At 48.8% G+C, this 16,039-nt stretch overlaps 4 protein-coding genes across 4 annotated transcripts; 1 reads left to right on the forward strand and 3 right to left on the reverse strand.

Moving 5' to 3' along the window:
* Window positions 1-190: 190 nt before the first annotated feature.
* Window positions 191-3,239, reverse strand: DFJ58DRAFT_313065 (WD40-repeat-containing domain protein). The gene is made up of 6 exons (XM_041379785.1): window positions 2,068-3,239; window positions 2,006-2,017; window positions 1,886-1,954; window positions 1,664-1,834; window positions 1,404-1,608; window positions 191-427 (listed from the first exon to the last, which is right to left on the reverse strand). Exons 1-6 carry the CDS (start codon window positions 3,040-3,042, stop codon window positions 330-332), a joined length of 1,530 nt encoding a protein of 509 aa, XP_041245055.1. The 5' UTR covers window positions 3,043-3,239; the 3' UTR covers window positions 191-329.
* A 9,795-nt stretch (window positions 3,240-13,034) lies between these two features.
* DFJ58DRAFT_726789 (uncharacterized protein) lies at window positions 13,035-13,701 on the reverse strand (the record flags this gene model as incomplete). Its single annotated transcript, XM_041385405.1, has 4 exons — window positions 13,035-13,268; window positions 13,321-13,373; window positions 13,424-13,466; window positions 13,516-13,701. The coding sequence occupies 4 exons, from the start codon at window positions 13,699-13,701 to the stop codon at window positions 13,035-13,037; spliced, it is 516 nt and encodes a 171-aa protein (XP_041245056.1).
* A 622-nt stretch (window positions 13,702-14,323) lies between these two features.
* Window positions 14,324-14,958, reverse strand: DFJ58DRAFT_618839 (uncharacterized protein; the record flags this gene model as incomplete). The annotated part of the gene is made up of 3 exons (XM_041381005.1): window positions 14,324-14,392; window positions 14,444-14,734; window positions 14,782-14,958. Coding segments are annotated over 3 exons (537 nt in total), but the record flags the coding sequence as incomplete, so codon positions are not given.
* Window positions 14,959-15,329: 371 nt separating this feature from the next.
* DFJ58DRAFT_726791 (uncharacterized protein) lies at window positions 15,330-15,870 on the forward strand (the record flags this gene model as incomplete). The annotated part of the gene is made up of 2 exons (XM_041385406.1): window positions 15,330-15,476; window positions 15,529-15,870. The coding sequence occupies 2 exons, from the start codon at window positions 15,330-15,332 to the stop codon at window positions 15,868-15,870; spliced, it is 489 nt and encodes a 162-aa protein (XP_041245058.1).
* Window positions 15,871-16,039: the final 169 nt, after the last annotated feature.

A 16,039-nucleotide genomic window follows, 5' to 3' on the forward strand; every position in this document is an offset into this window, starting at 1 on the left:
TCCGAGGGCAAGCGCGGCAACTATGTGCAGTTCAACGAGGGTATCTTGAGAGTGACTTGTACAAGGATATTGAACTGACTAGTGTGAACGTTTTGATCAGGATTTACAATGCACCGTGTTTTTGTATGAGTTTTGTAACACACTAGGTTGACCATGCTCGTGATGCGACACCTTGGGGACGAAGTACTAGTCAGATATCATCATTTACTATATACTACAAGTAATGTCATTCGCGAGTAACATCGATTTACATGTGTCTTCAAAGTTCAGATACTCAGTACATGTGGTGATATCTACTCTAACAAAAAGGTTCGGGAGGGATAGGGCGCTTAGCTGGTGGGCGGAGCAGCAGGAATTGTATGTCGAATTCGTGAAAGACGCGGGAAGCACCTTGTAAGAACTGCGAAGCAGCTAGCGTCTGGAACATGTTCAATTTCTAGGGAAACGCACGGGTACGGGTAACACCGCGGTTCTATGCTGACGGGTTTGGAGGGTACGGGTACGGAGTAGGATAGTCGTACCCTTGAGCATACCGTGGCCATTCACCGCGGGTTGACGGTGTTTGGGCGGGTATAATATACCAAATCGGGAACCAGGCGCGCGACAGCCATTGAACACCGTGTTTGATTCTCTGTTTTTCCTTCCTCTGAGAGCTTGAGGATCACAAGTGAATGCTATACTGATTTCTGTCATGTCTTTTGTACCCCCGTGAATCATTCTAGCAATTTATTGAGCTGACACTTCGTTGCAGAGAAGCTCGAGTCACTACCATAAAGCCAAGGCAAAAACTCGAGACCAGTAAGTCCACTGAGTCGTCTCCCCATGAAAACTAAGCTCACAAAGAAGGCATCTGATGCTTCGTCTACCCAGTCACACTCATCATCTAAGTCTATCTCGTCGTCCATCTCCGAGAAGGCCAGGTCACTCAAAAAGGCTGTTGCAAAGGGTGCTAAGGCTCTGGCCCGCCCCTTGAAGAAGGTCAAGCAGTCATTTGTGTCTCGGTCTTCTCGATCGAGCCCCACAGACACCGTTGATCTTACGCGATCAAGTACTGATTCACTTGCCACTGACGATAACAAATCAACGGCAGGTGCATTCGAGCCTGATCCCGATCCTTCTGCAGATCTTGGTATGTTTCTTTCCATTGATTTTTGGAAGCGAAATGAAGTCGAAGCAGAGGAGAATGACAAGGAAAAGTAGTACTATTTTATTTCATTGTTGTTAATACTTAATACACTCTTCTTGGTAATGTACCCGCGGTGTTCAGAGACACCGCGGTGTTTTCCATAAACCGCGACATTGACGGGTCGGTGTGTACCCGTACCCGTGAAGGGTACGGTGTTGGCGGGTGCGGGTGCGGTGTCAACTTTCCGACCCTCGGTGTTACCCGTGCGGTACCCTATCAATTTCCAATGGGGAAGGGTGGTTAGTTGTAGTAGAAATGTTGGTACTTCCGGTCTGCAGCGTTGCTGGCGTAGTTGCATCGACCACATTGGACGTCCCTGCTGGTGGCGTGGTGCTGCTTGAGGCACCAGCGTGGGCTTGTCGACGAGGAGGATGCAGCGGCCTCGGCAGATGTCGTTTTCCACTCTGGGCATTAGCGGTGCGCTGCGAGACAATATCAGCGTCACGAGATGGATGTCGAAAAGTTAGGAAAACTTACATATTTGCCTCGTGTTGCAAAGACGTCCACGAGGGGAATCCTGCGAGGGCGAGGACCATGGCCCTGGGGAGCGGAGGAGCGAGAGAGAAAACGATTCATCATGGTCTTGATTCCGGACCCTTCAGCATGACGCGTGGTGGTAGCAGCGCGATTGTTGCGTCCAGGATCAAACTATCAAATGATCATGATGTGCATCAAATCTACTGCATCACATGGACTTACATCATCGAAGAACCTACTAGTCTGTATTGGAGCGCGTCTTGGACGAGGCTGTGGGCCTGGGATGGTTTTCTGCAGGACTGAAGTTAGGGATAGCACAAATCGACGGGGATGAAAGCGTACTTCAAGAATTTTCTGTATGACAGGTCAGCATGAAGCATGACACAAGAAGAGAATTTGCTCACCTGTTGCGACTCCTTCTCTGATTCGCTCAGAGGGACTGTCCATGTGCGAACGAGCTTGTCCTCACAGCCAGTAGTGATGAGCTGGCTGTCCTCGGAAAATGCCACACAAATGACAATATCAGGGTGCTCGAGTGGCTCCCCGATGGGTTCGAATGTGGTCAGGTCAAAGAACCGTGTGGTCTTGTCAGATGAAGTGGTTGCAAATTTGCTGCCATTGGGAGCAATGGCTAGTGATTGACAGGTTTGTGTGTGCGCGTCAAACTGTTTTATGATGTCTCCGGTGGCTGCATCTGATATGCGGATGTCATTCCAGTCTCCACTAACGAGACGGAGACTATCTGGAGTGAATGCGATTTTGAAGGCCCGCTTTGGTATCTTGAGCAGTTCTTCTCCATTTGTTGTGTTCCAAACGATGATGTGTTTGTCGGTGCCTGCTGCTAGTTTTTTCCCATCCAAAGAGTATGACACTGAGTTTGGCAGCTCATCCAGTCGGAGTGGTCCGAGCACTATTGTTCCCGTCTCACTCTTCCAAACGCATATTGTCAAGTCATTTGATGCACTTGCAAATGTCTCGCTGCCTGGTGCGAATATGAGGTCTCGAAGCAGAATCTCGTGGCCTTTGAATGAGACGGGCTCTCTCTTGACATCTGTCTTGTCTGTTGCAACTTCCCAGACCAGGATGCTTCCATTCCACCCTCCACTCGCAATCCAACACCCATCGGGGGATGCTGCGACCATCCAGACTGCGCAGTCGTGATTCAACAAGGGCTCCCCCACTTGTTTCCCTGTGTTCAGATCCCATACCCGAAGGGTCTTGTCGGCGGAGCTAGTGACGAGGAGATTCGTACGAGGGATGAAAGCTACGCTGGACACCCATTGTTCATGACCGCTGAGCGTGAGTTTGGCCTGAGATGTTTCCTCTTGAGTTGGGGTGGGCACTTTGGATGTCCCGTTTTTGCGAGTAGTGACTGGCATTCGATCTTGTCTGGTGTCTTGGTCAGCACGAGCGTTGAGTGGGGGAGCAGACACTTACGTGCGCTATGGTGAGTGGCAGTCAAGTTGAAAATTATATCGGTTCTCGGTCCTCGCGATCGTTGAATCCACGTGTCGGCTTTGCTGCAGACACGTGGTGTCCCGCATACAGGTCGTACGTTAGCCAAACTTTCAACGCGTCTTACGCATGATCGCTCTGGGTGGGCCCGTCATCCTCGTTGGCGATCACCAGGTTGTTTGTCTGAATTCCCACCAACATGTTCTATGAAGGCGCTCTACGGAATGGTGCCACTACTCCCGAACGTCTTCGCAAGAATATCGATTCCTGTGGCCCGGCCCAAACATCTCGGTGTTCTTCTACCAGAACCATTGTCAGGAGGAAACATCCCGAAAAGAACTTCGCTCCTCAATAGGTACTTCCAACTCATCTCTTAGTTGCACCTGCTTATCATTGGTCGCAGGACAGAAGGATCCAATGAGGCAAACATCGTGATCAAGTTCTTCAAGTCGGGCGTTGTGCCTGCCCCAATCCGAGGGCCAGCGCGGCAACTATGTGCAGTTCAACAAGAGTCTCTTAAGAACGACTTGTACAAGGATATTGAACTGACTAATGTCAATGACTTGATTAGGATTTACAATGTACCATGCTTTTCTTGTAATACACTAGATTGACAATGCTAGCTGTGATGTGACACCGTGGGGACGAAGTACCAGTCAGATATCATCATTTACTCTCTACCACGAGCGATGTCTCTCGGGATCAACATCAGATTGCACGGGTCTTCAAATACCGGGTACATCTGGTGATATCTACAACAAAAAGGTTCGGAAGGGAGAGGCCGTTTAGCTGGTGCGCGAAGCAGCAGGACTTATTGGCCGAGTTCGTGAAAGACACGGGAAGCACCTTGTAAGAACTGCAAAGCAGCTAACGTCTGGAACATGTTCAACCTCCAACGAGGAAGGGTGATTAGTTGTAGCAGAAGCGTTGACACTTCCGGTCTGCAACGTTGCTGCCGTAGTTTCATTGACTACATTGGATGCCCCTGCTGGCGGCGTGCTGCTGCTTGAGGCATCAGTGTGGGCTTGCCGACGAGGAGGATGTAGCGACCTCGGCAGATGTCGTTTTCCACTCTGGGCATTAGCGTTGCGCTGCGAGACAATATCAGCGTCACGAGATGGATGTCGAAAGGTTAGGAAAACTTACATATTTGCCTCGTGTTGCGAAGACGTCCACGAGGGGAATCCTGCGTGGGCGAGGAGAATGGCCCTGGGGAGCAGAGGAGTGAGAAAAGAAACGATTCATCATGTTCTTGATTCCGGACCCTTCAGCATGACGCGTGGTGGTAGCAGCGTGATTGTTGCGTCCAGGATCAAACTATCAAATGATGATGAGACGTGCATCAAATCTACTGCATCATTTGGACTTACATCATCGAAGAACCTACTAGTCGGTATTGGAGCACGTCTTGGACGAGGCTGTGGGCCTGGGATGGTTTTCTGCAGGACTGAAGTTAGGGATAGCACAAATCGACGGACATGAAAGCATACTTGAAGAATTTTCTGTATGACAGGTCAGCATGAAGCATGACACAAGAAGAGAATTTGCTCACCTGTTGGGACTCCTTCTCTGACTCGCTCAGAGGGACTGTCCATGTGCGAACGAGCTTGTCCCGACAGCCAGTTGCTATGAGCTGGTTGTCCTCGGAAAAGGCCACGCCCCAGACGCCATCAGGGTGTTCGAGTGGTTCGCTGATAGGTTCGAAAGTGCTCAGGTCAAAGAATCGCGTCGTCTTGTCGGCTGAAGTGGTGGCGAATTTTGTGCCATTGGGAGCAATGGCTAGCGAGTAAAAGAACTCGGTGTGCGCGTCAAACTGTTTGATGATATCTCCGGTGGTAGCATCTGAGATTCGGATGTCATTGTGGTTTCCACTGACGAGACGGAGACCATCTGGAGTGAATGCGATTCGCCATGCCCGCTGTTCTATTTTGAGTAATTCTTTTCCTGTCGCTGTATTCCAAATGACGATGTGTTCGGTGGTACCTGCTGCTAGTTTTGTCCCATCCGGGGAGTATGCCACCGAGAGTGCCTGATTGCCCACTTTGAGTGGTCCAAGGACTATTTTTCCTGTCTCCCTCTTCCACACGCATACCGTTTCGTCCCCTGATGCACTTGCAAATGTCTCGCTGTCCGGTGCAAATACAATATTGTAAATCTGTGTCGCATGGCCCTTGAACGAGACGAGCACTCTCTTGAACTCTCTCTTGTTTGTCGCAACTTCCCAGACCAGGATGCTTCCGTTTGTTCCTCCACTCACAATCCAACGCCCGCCTGTGGACGCTGCAACGCTCCGGACTTCGGTATCGTGACCCAACAAGGGCTCCCCCACTTGTTTTCCTGTGTCCAGATCCCATACTCGAAGACTCTTGTCGGCAGAGCCAGTGACGAGGAGACGAGTCCCAGCGATGAAAGCTACATCCTCCACAGATTCTTCGTGACCCTTGAACGTTCGTTCAAGGAAAGGCATTTCCTTGCGTGTTGGCTGGGTAGGCGCTATGAGGGATGCTTTATGAGTCGTGACCGCCATTCAATCTTGTTCGGTGCCTCGGTCAGCAGGAGCATCGAGGGAGCAGCAATCACTTACATGCACTATGATGAGGAGTATTAAGTTGCATCTTCTATGAGATACTTGCCATCACTGAATCCCATGGTGGCCTTGCTGTAGACACGTGGTGTCCTGCGTATGGTTTAGCAACATCTTCAGCGCTTCTTTCTTCAGTAGGCGCTGTGGCCGCTTTTACTGTGTTTCGACCTGTCGTAACTGATACAATTTCTTGGCCACTGATCAGTCGACCCGAGATCTCTTCTCACTAGACTGGCGATTACCCTCTTGGTACGCTCCATTGGATGACTTCTCCTGATCACTATGAGTTGATTTCGTCTACAGGTTGTCGTGCACGAGTATGGTCACCATACGGATGCGCAGCGAGACTCGGACACACTGGCAGGCCTATATATGCGCAAGATTGTGCACATGAACTACGGCATATAATCAAGCCACGACACAACAATACTGTTACACGCATTCTCAACTTCTCATCGAGTACTACCCTCACCAATAAGATTTTCCCGTGCAAACTGGACTGACAGTCATGCCAGGTTCGGCATCTCACTGAGTCTGTGCTCGTTCGAGTTGGACTCCCGAATGCATTTAGCTGAACTGGACATTTCTCGCCGCCAACATCTATGCCCTGGTTGCCATTGGCAAATTCCACCAGAAAGCCGCACACTGGTCCGACGCAATCACGCTGGTTGTACTTGACAACAGACCCTTACTCTGCAAGTGCAGTACCACATGCAACCTTTTTGCCTAAATTTCCTTAGAACATGTTCTATGAAGGCATATTATAGAGTGGTGCCGCTGCTCCAGAGCGTCTTCGCAAGGATGTCCATTTCCTATGGCCTGCCCCGTGTCGTGCCTGCCCGTATCGACGTTATCACACCCTGCGAAGGCTAACCTTCCTACATCGTCAACTACACACAGTTCAATTAAACTCCTAAGGACTTGTACAAGGATTCTGAAGCGGCTAGTGTCGACACCTTAATCAGGACGTGCAATGCACCATGTTTCATAGATGCCTTGTTAATGAACTAGATTAATCATGCGAGTGATGTGATGCCATGGAGACTAAGTATAGTATAGATAGACCCATGCCCTTGGAAAAATCAGCAATGCCTGGTCTCCAAGTATCACTGAATGCTGCATATAATGACAGTCGTCTATCGGAAGCAACATTGATCCACATAAGTATCTTCAGATACATGCCATAGTAGTATCCATTCCAACAAAAGGTTCGAAAGGGAGCGGCGGCTTCGTGGGTGCGGGGAGCAGCAGTACTTGTTTGTCGAATGCGAGAAAGACGCTGGAAGCACCTTGCGAGAACTGACAAACAGCTAATGTCTGGAACATGTTCAACGTCCAATGGGGAAGGGGGTCTGTTAGTTGCAGTAGAAACACTGGAGACACCAGCACAGGTTTGCTGGCGAGGAGGATGTGGTAACTGCACTAAATGCCTTTCCCCACTGTTGGCATTAGCGGTGCGCTGCGGGGAAATGTTGTCATCACGAAATAGATTTCAAAAGGTCAGGAAACTTATATATTTGCCTCGTGGTGCGAAGATGTTGTGGCACAAGGGGAATCCCGCGTGGGCGAGGAGCATGGCCCTGGGGAGTAGTGGTGCGAGAAAATATACCATTCATCATGTTCTTGTTCGGGGGCCTTCGCCATGACGAGTCGTGGTAGCAGTGCCATTGTTGCGTCCAGGCGGGACACGTGTGTCAAACTGCAGAAGGATGGTAAACGTGCATTGAATTTACTGTGTCCTATGGACTATATTCTAGTACTGACGTCATCGAAGAACCTAGTCGGTGTGTTTGGACCGAGGCTGTGTGTCTGAAATGGTTTTCTACAGAGTGAATTTAGAGATAGTAGAAAACAACGAAAGTGAAAGCGTACTTTGTGCAGACTGTCTGACAGGACAGCGTGAAGCATGACGTGATGAGAGAATTTGCTCACCTGTTGGAGCCCATTCTCTCATTCGCTCAGAGGAACTGTTCATGTGCGAACGAGCTTGTCCTCACAGCCAGTAGCGATGAGCTGGCTGTCCTCGGAAAATGTCACACAAATGACAATATCAGAGTGCTCGAGTGACTCCCTGATGGGTTCGAATGTGGTCAAGTCAAAGAACCGCGTGATCTTGTCAGATGAAGTGGTTGTAAATTTGCTGCCATTGGGAGTAAGGTGGGTAGTGATTGACAGGTTTGTGTGTGCGCGTCAAACTGTTTTATGATGTCTCCTGTGCCTGCATCTGATATTCGGATGTCATTCCAGTCTCCACTAACGAGACGAAGACTATCTGGGGGTGAACGCAATTTTGAGATTTGAATGCCCGCTTTGGTATCTTGAGCACTCCAAGTTGACAACATCGTATATCATTGACCGTGAGCAAAAGGATCTGTTCGCAAGTCGAGCACAGTTCGTGGTAGCGTCAGTCCTTGACAACCATTAAAAGTAGTTGCATATGCGAGTCGCAGAGGAAATTCACTGTCCAGGATGAACGATTTGGATGGAACGAAACGTTGATGCGGGGGAATGCAGTGGCTTTCAAATGTATTGAGAAGTTCATCCCAGATGATTGTCGTGGCGTTTCGAATGAGATCCGCGCGCTGAGGAGAGTGAGGATGAATGGAACTATGTAAACTGACATTAATGTCGTCGGCATGTGATGTACCTATAGGGGTTCGCCGTGCGAACTGATGACCTTGCTCCGATTGCAATTTCTCAAGGATATTTGTACATGTGTACGCTTATTGTTCCTCGCTCTTTCGCGCTGCTTCAACCAACCCAAAAAGACATACGCAATACATTCAATCGATAAGGCTTTCTTTGAAGCAATTTATTAGGTTGGTCTTCAGCTTGTTCGATGTTGTCTTCAGTTTGGTCGTAACAGCTTTTGATCGTGTTTGACACACTGATTAAATCGAGTTTAATCTGGTTTACACCAGGGTAATTGGACGAGCGCTCCATAGCAGGCTCGTTTCCCCGGGTCTTCCCGTGGTTTGCCCTTGGTATGGGACTTTCCCTTGGCCACATTCTGGCCGATGCTCCATGCATCTTCGGCACGTCGATCGTGTCTCACTCACCTCCTTTAGTGGAGCTCTTACAGCCTATGTCTAGCGAGGCCGAGTGACATGGGGGTTTTTACCTCTTCTCACTCGTATTATTCGTGTCAATAGCAATTTTGCGCACTTTCTAATACATCGAACACTTGTTCTCATGTCTGAAAATGCAGGAAACTCCCATACAATTTCTTCCAACCCCTCTTCCGAATCCCAGGCAGAGTTTGATCCAGACTCTGTCGCCCAGTGTACTAAGTTCATCGAGGATTTCGGAAACGGCCTCATTTCGAAGGGAGACGCCTTGCTTGAAATACCGTGTGTCCTCCTTGATGCAATCAACGAATCGGAAACACTTACCCAACGAGACTTTAAACCCGGCTTTAATCACTTCCTTGAACTCCTCGACTACACGTCCAAAGAGTCTAATCCCCACCGTGATTCCTCACGAGTTGCGAATGATCCACCCAGAACACAGTCGAAACAACCTGAGGGAGAGTCAGACAAGCCCACATCTCGGAAAGAGAGTGAGCTGCGAAGGAAATTGCACAGATGAGTACCCGAAGAAGAGGATGAGAGTGATGACTCTGGGGAAGAACACGAGAACGTTTTGCGCGGAAAGAGACGCAAACTCACTGCAGAATGAGCCGGATTCTATCCTTGGCTTGACCCAGATCAATTTAGATTCGTCTCTAGTCAGCGTGCCGAAGAGCTCACCTTGGAATGTTATGAGGAATGGTCCGAAGACACCAAATATTACCGAGGCCAGGTTACTGCAACCCCCGGATGCCCCAGCTTCCCTTTATCGCAATGGACACTCCTCCTCGAAGGGAGAGTGCCTGACCTCGAAAAAGTGTTATCAGGGCATTACTCCACATCTATCGATCCCAAGCAAACCCAAACTCTCGGCAAAGGATTTGAAATCACCCTTTCCCAGCCAACCGCTACTCATAAGGTCAGAACATATGGCGACTGGAGTATCGCGACAGACCTCTGGATTGAGGCCCTCTCCTTCATCATGCCTGTTACATCTCCGGCTTCTTCGTCGATGTCCATTACGCCCTCCATTCACGAATTCTCGACTTTGACAAGGCATGTCGACTCAAAATTGAAGGCCAAAAATACATTCGCTTTGATGCCATCTCAAAGTTCTGGCGACTCGAAGTCTCACATCTATCCTCGCTCGGAATGGTCGCCTACGCAGAGTTGCATCAGCTCAGCTCTTCCGGCAGGGATAAGTTTAATGCCAAAGGAGCAGGAGGTGGTAAGAAAGGACGAAGTGAAACTTCTGGCCGAGGGGAGGCGTGCTACAACTGGAACCGAGGAATCTGTGATAAGTCCGCTTCCGACTGTTCCAGGTTCCATGTCTGCAGCAAGTGTCACGCAGGACATAAACGAGCCGACTGTCCATTGGCGAAGGAAACTAAATGAGACCATAGCAGGGTCAAAGGTTTAGGAGAAGGATGGTATGGGGGAACGAAGCAAAGTCCCTCAGTGGAACGGCTATTTGGACTGAGACTGCTGAGCCTCTCCCGCATCCTCCTCCATCTGAATACGATAATCTCACAGCGCTTTCTACTATTGAGAAGTACCCTCATCTTTTCAAGGTCTCTACTCCCATAAATGTCGACAGATTTGAAACCCTTCTTACCCTCGCCCATCATCCTAATCTCCCATTTGTTCACTCAGTATGCCAAGGCCTTCGTGAAGGATTCTGGCCCTGGGCGGATACTCATGCTGGAGTATATCCCACTACGTGGGAGATCCCATCTCCAACTCCGTCAACCATCGCCCAACGCGACTTCATTCGGAGTCAGATTTCAAAGGAGGAGTCCGTTGGAAGGTACTCACCTAATTTCGGTCCCCAACTTCTGCCTGGCATGTATAGCATGCCCATTCATGCGGTTCCTAAAGAAGGTGGCAAGTATTGCCTTGTCACTAATCATAGTGCCGGGGATTTCTCCCTTAACTCCATGATTACTAAGGACGACATTGCTGGGGTGACCTTGGACAATGTCCAGGACCTCGGTGATGCAATCCGAGAATTTCGACATCATCATCCACTCGAGAAACTAATAGTTTGGAAGGCTGACGTCTCTGAGGCGTATCGCCACATGCCTATGCATCCTCTCTGGCAAATCAAACAAGTTGTTACCTTCAAAGGAGAAAGACGTGTTGATAGAGCTAATGTGTTTGGAGGACGAGCTTCGCAGCGTATCTTTCACGCCTTCATGTCCCTCATCATCTGGCTTGCGGTATTCGTCCGGCTCATTCAAGCTTTTATATATGTCGATGATTCTTTCTCTTTCGCCAGGGCCAGTGATATGTCTTACTACGTGAAGTATCGTAAGATGCTTCCTACCCCCATGGTTTCCCTTCTCCTCTTGTGGGATGAACTGGGCAACCCGCATGAAGAACAGAAACAGGTATATGGTTCACCACTACCGGTCATAGGCTTTGAGGTGGATCCTAACTTGATGAAGATATCTCTCAAGGACGAATCGAAGAAAGGACTAGTTTGAGAACTCAAGTCTTTCGCCAGGTATAGTCAGAGGAGGTCGTTATGAGAGTTTGAGCATATCGCGGGCACTCTTAACTGGGCTCTTAACGTATGTCCTCTTCTTCGCCCTGGTCTTTCGGCAGTCTACACCAAGACTAAGGGTAAGACCAATGCAAAAGGAATGATTTGGATCAATCATGCTGTCGTCGAAGAGCTTCAGTGGGCAGCTTTTCATCTTAATCGATCTGACGGCATCTACCTTTTCAAATCCGTTTCTTGGCAGTCCTTCCCTCCTCAATCGGATATCCTTGAAGTCTACTGTGATGCGTTGGGGTCGGGTATGGGTTTCTGGTATCCATCTCTCAACCTCGCATTTCAGTCTAACCTGCCGGAACATCCTCCCGTGGCAGATATCTTTTTCTCTGAAGCACTTTGCGTAGCTTCTGGTATACACGATGGCGTCACTCGGTTGCCGGTCAATGGAAAACTGGCAGTATATACTGACAGTTTGAATACCGTTTATATGTTCAACACCTTATCCACCGGACCCGGGTATAATCATCTTCTTATGGACGTTGTCGAAACCATCCTTGCCTTCGACATCGACTTTCGTGTGTTTCATATTGCAGGAGAGGATAATGTAGTGGCAGATCATCTATCACGTTGGCAAGCACGTGATGCTGTCTCTTGTTCACCAGGGCTTCGGATTGTTCCATTTCAACCCCCTCGGAATGCACTGGGGGCGGGTAAAAAATGATTCCTACAGCGGTTGAGGCTTGGCAGCCTCCTCGTGCTGCCTGGCCTATGGAGCGTCTAATTCATGAGCGCTCCATCAACCTTGGACTTGCCCTTGACAAAACAACTAATCAGACTTATTCATTCGGCCGTCAACTCTTATGTGACTTTCTGTGAGATCCATCATCTTGCTCTTGACCCTACGCCAGACACACTCTCCCTTTTCGTCACTTTTATGTCGGCGCACATTAATCCCCGATCCTGTCGACAACTATCTCTCGGGAATATGTAGCATCCTCGAGGAGTACTATCCCACTGTGCGCCAAAATCGACGCTCTCGCTTAGTGTCACGCACACTTAAAGGTGCAAAACGTCGGTTTGGGGTTCCCATTTGCCGCAAGCTTCCTTTGTCTAGGGCTGACCTAGAAACTACCTCTGCCGCCTTGCCAAATCCCCATCTCACGATGACTTGTTGTTCATAGCCCAACTTTTCGACGGGTTTTTATGGGCTGCTCCGTCTGGGAGAACTTGTCTGGCCTGATAATCCGTCCTTATGGGCTTTTCGAAAAACTCACTCTCTCCGGACATCGGTAATCCTTGCTGAATCTCATCATTCCTTCGTTCTTTGGCGTCACAAGGCAGACACCAATTTTGAAGGAAGTACTATTGTGGTCCAGCGGGCTCAAACATCAGCAAACCCAGGGTCCTCTGTACAACCCTGGACAGTGCTGGACAGAGCCACAGAGCCACAGAGAGGGTTCTCTCTGTGCAGCTCTGTACAGAGTCGTACAGTGTAATGTATGATACTGTACAGAGCTGCACAGAGCGGTACAGAGTGTTAGCTACACTGAGCAAAACAATACAGAGCATTGGGTAGGCCAGACAGGAATACTGCAGAATGCTCACAGCATCACTACAGAAAGTGCACAGTAATTGAAACCAAACAAATCATGATGTCATTGCGTCATACTACAATCAGGTATCCTACAAAAATGCTAAAAACACGATCAGTCCAGTTGGAGTTTTCAAGCCCCAGTCATGGCGGCCTGTTTGGATCATCGCGAGTCAGGATTCTGCATAGCCGTCAGAAAATGATACAAATGATAAAAAAAGCTTCACAATACCCTGCAGTACGAGCCCATTTCTTTCTGGCGGCCCAGCATTTCTTGCATGATAGTGGTCCTTCTGCACATCATGGTAGAGCTGAATGACGCTGTCGTAGATGGGTTGATATAAATCGGTGACGAATTTCATTTGCTTGTAAGTACCGGTCTTGTACTCGTCGATAGCGGCAGCAAGCTAGTTAGAGATGAATGAGCGAAGACGATTATCCGAGCCTGAGATCACATACCGCAGTCGCTGCAAGTGCAACGGCACCTTCGGGGACAGCATCGGCGAACAAGTCTGGAAATGACTTCGCGAGCGTGTTCTCACCCTTGTAAAATAGGACATACAAAAGCTGCCCAGGGCCTCGTTTGCAAGATTATTGGTCCTGCCCTAATACACACCGCGTGAGTCAGTAAGTGCGGGGCTATTTCTCATTAACCTGCTGTGCATCTACTCCATCCCGTAGGAAAGCACCATTCTGCAACAATGTTTTGATGTTGTCACGCACCTCCCGCTCATAGTCGTTCTCGTCGTCAACATCGGGTGGAAGAATTTCGTAATGTGCCAGAACAATCGGACGCGCAGCCTTTTCATTTCGGAACGCATAGTAGCGCGATCGTCCCATAGCTAAAATAATTGTTAGCGTGATCCGACAGAGTAAGAACACAAATACCAGGACTGCCATATCAGATTTATATTCATCCCAGTATCCGTCGTCAACACCAACACCCTGGGATCCAAGTCTTCGAGTGTTTCTAAGAGATATTCAATACCCTTGGTTTTGAGAAAATCACTGCACTTTGACGCTGTGCTAGTGAGCAAGCCTAGGCGTGATTTCTTCTTTGCGGCCTCTAGTAAATCTTCCAAGAAGGAGGATAGAAGCGAATGTTCTGCGCAGTTGCTTTGATCATCCGCGTTCTCTTGCGTGGTACTACAACCTCCTCTTCAGAAGAAGATTGAGCTGAATCTTGAGTAGTAGCGCGACGACGCAAAGTCTCGAGCTCATCCAGGTCAGGCATGCGAGGGCGACAGTTCTTTGCGCGATGGTCTTGGAGGACATCTCGGGCATTGTGTGAGCTGTCGGCGACTCGTGAGCGTGCACGAGTGAATTCATCTGCATAAGGCAAGTGGGCAAGTTCAGTAGCATGATGGACACATGCATGGGATATCTTACCATCGTTGCTATCTTTCGAGGTGTCATGATCCTGGTGGGGGTCGTCAACAAAACTGTCACCATCATCCTGGTCTACACCCAGATTGGTCTTGTCCGAGGAGAGGACTACACCAAGGAGGGATGCACCTTCAGGTAGGTCTTTCTGTGGTCTTGTTAGTTATACAGAACGAGGAATCAAGACACGAGACCTTACCTGAAGGTTCCAAGCATGATCGCCTGTCATGAAACCATGATAAACTCGAACCGCACGTTCGGCAGACTCGTAAACCTTGCATGGGATGAAATCAAAGCTGGCGGCCAACAGTGGGTGACTGAGAAGTGACTGCAAGCACTCGATTGCGTCCCGATAAAATATTTGAAGGGTTTTTGTCGTTGGAAACTCGGTAGTGATTTTTTGATACTTCCATTGAGGGGGAGCTGGGAGCAATTCAACACGTCCTCGGAGTTCTCGCGAAGAGCGAAATGACAACGGGAGTGTTTTGGTCTGAACATAAGTTTAGACGAAGAAATTTAGAGGATAGATGAACTCACAAATTCAAGATTGAGGTACTCGTCGATTTCGGCCATGCTAAGATCGGACCGAAGAATATACGATGCCATCTCCCAGTCCGGTTTGCTAGCGAAAGGAAAGTATTGGTTTTGCTCCCTCTCTGCAGCATATTCATCCTCGTTGAATTGGTCCATGAAAGTCTTCCCAACACCCCACGTCTTGCCTGCACCGTCATAAAACTCCACTTCTTCACCGTAATCTCTGCGAGCCTGAAGACCCATACTCCGCTCCAGTGTCTGCATCAACTCCATGGTCCATATACTCCGGGTCAAAGGTCGGGTCCGTGTCGTTGTGGAGAGGAAATTGAGGACTTGGAGCTTGTGCTGGTCTTAAGATGCGAACTAGGTTACCATCCCACTTGTAACAGTGAGAAGAAGGCTGATTCAGGTGTTGCAGAAAGCGTCCCTCATTCTTAAAACGCTTGCTGCAGGAGGGGCAGCGCATATCGAAGGTGCGAAGTAAGTCATTGAACTCATTTGGATTCAATATTGTCCCGGCAATTTCCGGGACGACGCAAACTGTAACTACAATGTCGAAGTGTCGTTCAAGCTATGCCTCACCATCTCAATCATCTCAATCCCCGTATTCGCTATGTCGAGGCCAACAAATCTCAGATTCTGTAACTCCTTCCGACATCTCAGATGATACATCTGACTCCTCGGAAGTGTATAATATGGTGAGTTATGGGCTGGATTCTAACACTTGCCTTGAATCAGTTTTATCTACAGTACATACGCCGCTACCCAAATGAACCATTTGACGCTTACATGGACTCAATGCCGGAGACTTCAGAGGAAGCATCTTACCTGCTCGAGATGGCACGAGCTGATCTCGAAGTTCGACGTCTCGAGAAGGACCTTGCTGAGCGGCTTCTTCATCAATTTCGCATGCGCAAACACCACCTACGACTTCGAGCGAAGAGGGCAAAGAGAAATTTTGGAGATGCGGAAGCTAATGTAGGGCGCACACGCGCTCTCGTGGTGAGGTGCGGGTTTGTCTGCTCAGAGCGGTCACTTTGGTCTCCTCGTCCAAAATCCACCATCAAGTCATGTAAGCGAATTCGTTCTTAAAATCGGTATGCAGTCGCTGATGAGTACAGCTGATTAGAATATCTGTCTGTTGGATGTTGCATTGTGACCATAGCCTTGTACTGTGTACATGATTGTCAATACATATACGCATTGCACATTTTATATTTTAGCTATCTGTTGAAGTACTTTATTAATGAATATAAGTTGA

The sequence above is a fragment of the Suillus subalutaceus genome (genome assembly GCF_016647625.1).
Source record: "Suillus subalutaceus strain FC151 chromosome Unknown DFJ58scaffold_39, whole genome shotgun sequence".
NCBI lineage: Eukaryota > Fungi > Basidiomycota > Agaricomycetes > Boletales > Suillaceae > Suillus > Suillus subalutaceus.

Excerpts from the sequence above, each read along its gene's own strand:
- DFJ58DRAFT_313065 (XM_041379785.1), bottom strand. The coding sequence starts at position 3,042 with ATGCCAGTCACTACTCGCAAAAACGGGACATCCAAAGTGCCCACCCCA. Across the intron at positions 1,835-1,885 it reads CTAGTAGGTTCTTCGATGAT|TTTGATCCTGGACGCAACAA; the intron begins GTAAGTCCATGT and ends ATCATTTGATAG. Across the intron at positions 428-1,403 it reads CCCTTCCCCATTGGAAATTG|ATGTTCCAGACGCTAGCTGC; the intron begins ATAGGGTACCGC and ends TAGAAATTGAAC.